Here is a 7,397-nt window from a genome sequence, read left to right on the forward strand (position 1 = left end):
TGGTCGGATCGCATGGCTATCCACATCGGGATAAGCACCGACCTGCTTGAGGATCTTGATCGCGGAAGATGTCTTCTCAACGCCCATGGGTCATCGGTTTCAGATCCATCGCCGCTCTGGTTTTCAGGATGATGAATAGTGTCACTATTTCTGGGAAGAACACAAAGAGGATGAGAGACGCTGCTCCATTGTGCGTTCCTTAACCGCCGGATACTTGATAAACATGACACCTTCTTCTGTACTTGGCGGGAAGACTCCGTATGAGGTACTGTTCGGGACGCCACCTCAATACGAGCACATGAGAGTATTTGGTTGTCTCTGCTATGCTCATTGGAGTCCTCGAGACAAGGATAAGTTTGGAGAAAGGAGTAGGAAGTGTGTTTTTGTGGGTTATCCCTACGGAAAGAAAGGTTGACACGTATATTATGTTGAAAGAGGTGAATATTTTGTCTCCCATGATGTAGTCTTCTATGAAAATATATTTCCATATGTCGCTGGTTCAGAAGCCACTCTGGGAGACAAACCTAGCTCAGCCATTGCACTAGTTGATGCCGTAGTCAATGATGATGTTGTACACAGCTACAAAGGGAATAAAGACAGGGGGAGTGATGCAGCAAACATCTGTGATAGGAGGAGCCTTGAGAATAATGATGATGGAAGAGAGGAGGAGCACGGAGAAGAAGAGAGTGTGCAGAAAGTGGGAATTAATGGCAGTGAGGACAGAATTAATGTGGATCCAACACCACAAACGGAACCAGAAGAGCAACTTGGTAGGGGACATCGACATCGCACGTTGTCTGTTTTGTTGAAGCCCTACGTGACCTACACTTCTCGATGTTTGAAAAACCCCATTCACACTCAAGCCAACTCTGAATCAGAGTTCTCAGGTACGACTCCCTATCCCATAGCGAATTATGTGACATGTACTAACTTCTCTGCTAGACATCAAGCTTTCTTAGCTGCAGTCACTGCAGGAGCCAAGCCCACCATCTTTTCAGAGGCAATGAAAAGTGAGAAATGGAGGGAAGCTATGAGGAAGGAAATCCAGGCTTTGGAGGATATGGTACTTGGACATTGGAAACTCTACCTCCCGGGAAAAAGGCAATAGGAAGTAAATGGGTTTATAAGATCAAATATAATTCAGATGGGACGGTTGAACGACATAAGGCTCGGCTAGTTATTCTCGGGAATAGACAGGTTGAGGGGTTAGATTATAATGAAACTTTCACTCCTGTGGCCAAAATGACGACAGTCTGCACTTTCTTAGCCGTGGTAGCCGCTAAGAATTGGGAGTTGCATCAGATGGATGTACATAATGCATTCTTACATGGGGATTTGGATGAGGAGGTATGCATGCAGTTGCCGCCAGGTTTTGCATCTAAGGATCGAACAAAAGTGTGCAAATTGAAGAAATCTCTCTATGGATTACGTCAGGCTCCCAGATGCTGGTTCTCGAAATTAACAGCGGCCTTGATACAGTTCGTGTTTGTTCAATCGTATCCTGACTACTCTTTGTTCATTTATTTCAAACACAATGTTCGTCTGCACGTGCTGATATATGTTGATGATTTGATTGTTGGGGGAAATGATACTGTAGCCATTATGAAATTCAAAGAGTATCTCAGTCGATGCTTCCATATGAAAGATCTGGGTCCACTTAAATATTTCTTAGGTATTGAAGTAGCTCGTGGTCCTGATGGAATATATTTATCTCAACGGAAGTATGCCCTAGACATTATCTTGGAATGTGGACTATTGGGAGCCAAACCAGTGTCAGTGCCCATTGAACAGAATCATCATCTTGCGCTGGCCAAGGGTGCTCTAATGCACAATCCGAATTAGTACCAAAGACTAGTAGGGAGGTTGATATACTTAACCAACACACGACCTGAGCTGTGCTATTGTGTTCATATTCTGGCCCAATTCATGCATAGCCTGCGGCAAGAACATTGGGAGGCAGCTCTGTGTGTAGTGCGATATATGAAAGGATATCCTGGTCAAGGTATAGTATTGCGTTCCGATAGCGATCTGCGCTTGTATGCTTATTGTGACTCTGATTGGGCAAGCTGCCCGTTGTCACGACGATCGCTGACTGGCTATTTCGTTCTGCTGGGGCAGTCACCAGTTTCCTGGAAAATGAAAAAACAACACACTGTGTTGCGCTCCTCGGCAGAAGTAGAATATCGTTCGATGGCTGTGACATGTTGTGAATTGAAGTGGATGAAGAAACTCCTATTGTCCTTGGGAGTGGCGCATGACGAACCTGCGCGCTTATATTGTGATAACCAGGCAGCCCTGCATATAGCTGCGAATCCAATGTTTCATGAGAGGACAAAGCATATTGAAGTTGACTGTCATTTTGTTCGCGATGAGCTGTGGCATGGAAACATTGTTACTCGGCATGTTCGAACCACAGAGCAGTTGGCTAACATCTTGACGAAGGCTCTTGGCAAAGAAAAATTCACCTATTTCCTTGGCAAATTGGGCATTCGGAATCTTCATGCACCAATTTGAGGGGGAGTATTGGAATTCGTCATGAACTATGAAATTCTGGATAAACATGGATAAGCATGTATCTAGGCACAAATTCTGGTAGTTCCCTAGGCGTCTTTAGCTAGGTATGATTAGTAGGTAGGTTACTACTACAAGTGAGTCTCCTGCTCCTAAATTTCAGGCGTCCATTGTATGTGTATAAATATGATTGTGCCTTGCATAATGAAAAGATTCTCCACAAAGATTATTCTTTCACATCCCCAAGTGGTCCCTTGCAACATCTTTGTTAGTAACATCCCGTACCTCAGCTTGGGGCGCTTTCTCGTCTGACACTACAGTCGAACCACTGAGGCGTCCCTCTATCGATAACCAATAAGAACGAGCAACCCTCGCTGCTCTATGTTTATTATTTATAGAGGGCAACTGCTCTACCCCTCCTTAATTAACCGCAGGCCACTTACCCTTACGGTCAGCGCTTAGAGGACACTGCCTTTCCATAGCTGCTTGGACTACTGACGCAACATGGGAACCACTAACCTCAGAAAGGGTTTCCCCACCTTGTTCAGCTGCATGGCCCGGCGGGGGTGGGAGGTGGCATCACATGTCATGGATGAGGCTCGGTCACCATAAACATGTGTAGCCCGCCAAGAAGAGCACATAAATAGCCTAGGTGAACAGAACTACAAGCCTCCACATGCTTGAAGCCAGCTAGTGGGAAATGGGTAACACTAGGAAACACCAGCCCGTAATGGCGTTGCCAAAAAACATCCTCTCCTCCCGACCTTAGAAACTATGAACCCATACCATCATATCCAAATTGGCGGAGGAGACGATCAGGTCGATACGGCTAAACTTGTGCCTCCCCGGCATGATTGAGATTGGCAACCACACCAGGCCACAAGATTAACTGAGCAAACTGAACGACAAGGATTATCGGCATCCACTACTCATTGCTGATCATCGCCCTCGGTAACATTCACTCCGATGTAGAAAGGCATGGCGTGGTAGACTAGCTGAGCATATGGACGAGGAACAAGACTATCCAACGAAGAAAACTTCAATTCGATCTCGGTGACTCCAGACTATTTCTCCCTCTTCGCGTTGAGCCACTATGACACATGTCTAGCGAGACATCCTCGCAACTGTCACCCTCGAGTGTTGCCGTACTAATAGACAATTGGAACAACCAACAGGGAGTGACACTCAATTGGAAGCACTCACATAGAAACATAAAAAGAAAGGGGGCTCGCGTCCATGATCTGATGGACTGTATGATCCATTTGGTCGTGCAGTACAGATACCCGAGGAACATATAAGCCAACGGAAGATGATGACCGCCGGCCGCCATAATGGAAAAGGTGTAAGGTGGCCTTGGGTCTGAAGATAAAATATTCCACCTAAATGGGTTATTTGCTTAGTTGCCTAGGTTGATTTGATGGGTACACATGTCAGATTGTAGAGTGGGGACTAGTTGTTAGCCTGCGTAGACCACAACCACCACTTCTATGATCTTAGTATCTTACAATGTGTTGCATGGAGAGCGTCTTTGTATATCTTGCATGCTTGTATGATAACTTCTTCTTTTATCGGTGTATATCCGTGGTCATGTTTTTACTCTATGATCTAGTCTTCACATGTATTCTAGTGAGGAATCATGATTATCTTATAGAGATTAATAAATATAACTAATAATAATAATAGTAACGTTTGGCAAAACTAATAAGCAAAATTAGGCTTATGAAATTCCTAATTGGACAAGCCAGACCCATTGGTATTTTAAAAATAAAAAATTCAAAAAGGAAAACAAAAGAAATCTAAAAGGAATGAGGGAAAGAGAAGAAGCTGTCATGGACTACTACGTTTGTAGTTACATAAAATAGATTTTTACTAATTTAAAATCCACTTAAGTTGTATTTAAAAATAATAAAAATAAGACAAAATTTGTCGACTCTCAATTTCTCTTAACAAGTAGCTAGCCATGGTACCATTACAGGTCCCAACTGTTCAACACGGAATGGGAGCCTTATGCTTCTTGTCTTTCGTTTTAATTATCTGAAGGAAGTAAAACAATCCAAGTTAGGATCCATAAGGTTTACAAGGTGAAGATGCACTCCAACGCAAAACAAGATACAACCTTTCCTATCTGTTGATGGAGCAAGATATAATTAGGATAAAGGAAAAGATCATCGATGGGAATAACCACCCCTACGTGATCTCTATTGTTGGTGGTGGAGGCATAGGCAAGACAACTCTAGCTGAGCAACTTTACAACCACGAGGACGTCGCGGATCATTTTGCCTATCGTGTTTGGATCCGTGCATCTCAGAAGTATGACAAGAGAGGGATTTTACGGTACATGCTTCAACGGGTCGCCGAAGAAGAGACATCGAAACAGAGGCATCACGATTTCTTGAAGGAGAACAGGTATCTGATAGTCTTAGATGGCATAGAGGCCATAGAAGACTGGGATGCTTTAAAAGAGGCATTTCCAGAAGCAAAGAACGGGAGCAAAATACTGCTCACGAGTGGATGTCCAGAAGTTGCTAAACATGCTGACCCTGAAGGTTATATTCACAAATTACGGCTGCTAAGTGATGAAGAGAGCTGGGAGATCTTAACAGCCCCGCAAAATAGGGGATCCATCCATCCAGATGTTGCGGAATTTGGAGAGAAAATTGTGAAGATTAGCAATGGTTTACCTTTAACAATTTTGAATTCCAAAGGGGTTTTGTCAACCGCAAAAGAAAACACGGTTTCAGACGTTCTTGGGAGTGCAAAAAGGCTGCTCGGTGAACTTACTTCATCGTTAGATAAAAGTAAAACTCCATGGTCAGATGTCATGGACCCAGTTCCTCCCGGCGAGTTAGGGTTGAAGAAGTTTCTCGATTATTTTGCTCTCTTCCCCCAAGATTTCGAGATCCCAACAAGGAGGTTGATTTCGTTGTGGGTTGCAGAGGAGTTGGTGAAGCAGATTGACGACACACCTCCTGAAACAGTTGCTGAGAAATTTTTAAACGACTTGATAAATCGGAATTTGGTTATAGTAGTAAAGATGAGGTCCGATGGGAGGGCTCAGAGGGTTCGTGTGCCCAACGTTTTAAGACAACGCTTACTAAATTGCGCTCATTCTAATCTTGGCGTAAACCTTGTTAATGCCTCCACGCCTTCAGCTACTGCTCAAATGTATCGATTTGTTGATCATTGTGAGCCCAATGACACGCAGTTAGACCAAATTTATGCTGACAAGAAACCTTCCTGGGAATCGTACAAAAATCTCCTATCTTTTTGTTCGTTCGACTTTGGAAAAGGAGATGGTCCCGGCGAGATGATAGGAAACTTTCTTTTCAGGGGAATTGCTCAGAACTGCTTTCAGTCGCTTTTAATCCTTGACCTAGAGCGCGTATATAAGCCCAAGCTACCAGAGGAACTGGATGAACTAATTGAGTTGAGGTACCTTGGGTTGAGATGGACTTACTTGGACACGATACCAAAGTCCGTAGGCAAGTTGAGATGTCTTCAAACGATAGATGTAAAGCACACTTATATCAGCACTTTCCCTAGTTCGATTTGGAAGATGAGAGGACTCCGACAGCTATACTTGAACGAGAGTCGTCTGGGTAGGTTTGATCATCAACCTAGCAGTCGCTCGGTGAAGAATCTCCAATCGCTATGGGGACTATTTGTAGACAAGGACAGTCCTGTGAAGGATGGTCTGGACAAGTTTACTTGTCTTACGAAATTGGGTTTGGTTTTCCAATTATCGGTCCATCAACAAGATGCACTGCTCAGGTGGATTGAGAAACTGCATCTCCTTAAATCCTTGAGGTTAAGATCCAAGAATGAAATGGGTAAGACTGGGCCTTTCTGCTCAACTCTGAGTTTTAAGAACAATAAGGATCTCACTGACCTATATTTGCTGGGGAGCTTAGAGAAATTGTTGGAACAGAATGCCTTCCCGCCAAACCTAATAAGTCTCATTTTGTCAGTATCCGGACTCAAAGAAGATCCAATGCCGACATTGGGGAGTTTACCCAAGCTAAGGTTCCTCAAGTTATCAAATTCCTACACGGGAAAGTGCATGGCCTGCTCTTCAAGGTGTTTTCCCGAGCTTCGAGTAATGAAAATCTGGAATATGGAGGAACTGGGGACATGGAGTGTAGAGGTAGGAGCAATGCCGAAACTTAAAGAGCTCGAGATTAGATCGTGCAGAAAATTAAGGAAGCTTCCGGATGAACTTAAGCGCATCACCACTCTTCGGGATTTCAAGTTGTCGGATATGCCTGAAGAATGTACCAAAGGTGATAATTGGCTTGAAATGGTGCGTATTGTTGATTGGAATATTAGGGAATGAAAAATAAATAACTTTTGCTCAGTCGGTTGAAGTAACTTGGTATGTTTAGTTATATTTGTGTTTTTCTCATGGGTAGTTTAGCTTATTTGCACACTCTGAAGTTACTGGTTTTCGTGTTCGTATAGTAATTTGAGAACATCTTCTAAGCTCAAGTTTTTTGAGTTTAGTTGGCCTCATAACAAATTGAAAGAGTTCCTATCTTGCTCACAAGTCACAACCAGAAGATCCTTTCATTCTTGTGTTGGAAAGTAAATGCATCACAACTTCCCCGATATGATACAAGTTTTGATTTGGAAATCATATATGAGAAATCTGTGGAGATATTTTTGTCTCAGCGAAAGGTACCCTTTTGTTTAGTGACCGATGATTTTCAGAGAAGTAATGGCGGATTAGGGCTGCAAACTTGAACTGTATTCGATTGTCAATTATATTCCATCAAACTCTAATTAGATTTCATTTATAATATCGATCTACCCCATCCCATCTGATATAACCATTAAATTTGGATATTGTATTTTTACTAAATTTTCATAAGATACTTGAAAATAAAATA

The 7,397-nt window shown here is 43.0% G+C and overlaps 2 protein-coding genes across 2 annotated transcripts; both read left to right on the forward strand.

Moving 5' to 3' along the window:
- Positions 1 to 223: 223 nt before the first annotated feature.
- Positions 224 to 1,108, forward strand: LOC148852512 (uncharacterized). The gene is made up of 2 exons (XM_088945811.1): positions 224 to 368; positions 465 to 1,108. Exons 1-2 carry the CDS (start codon positions 224 to 226, stop codon positions 1,106 to 1,108), a joined length of 789 nt encoding a protein of 262 aa, XP_088801937.1.
- Positions 1,109 to 4,492: 3,384 nt separating this feature from the next.
- On the forward strand, positions 4,493 to 7,172 carry LOC148852513 (putative disease resistance RPP8-like protein 2). Its single transcript, XM_088947419.1, has one exon. The coding sequence runs from the start codon at positions 4,643 to 4,645 to the stop codon at positions 6,842 to 6,844; it is 2,202 nt and encodes a 733-aa protein (XP_088803545.1). The 5' UTR covers positions 4,493 to 4,642; the 3' UTR covers positions 6,845 to 7,172.
- Positions 7,173 to 7,397: the final 225 nt, after the last annotated feature.

This window comes from Nelumbo lutea, chromosome 5 (assembly GCF_056320005.1).
Source record: "Nelumbo lutea isolate HS-2025 chromosome 5, American lotus-T2T, whole genome shotgun sequence".
NCBI classification, from domain to species: Eukaryota; Viridiplantae; Streptophyta; class Magnoliopsida; order Proteales; family Nelumbonaceae; genus Nelumbo; species Nelumbo lutea.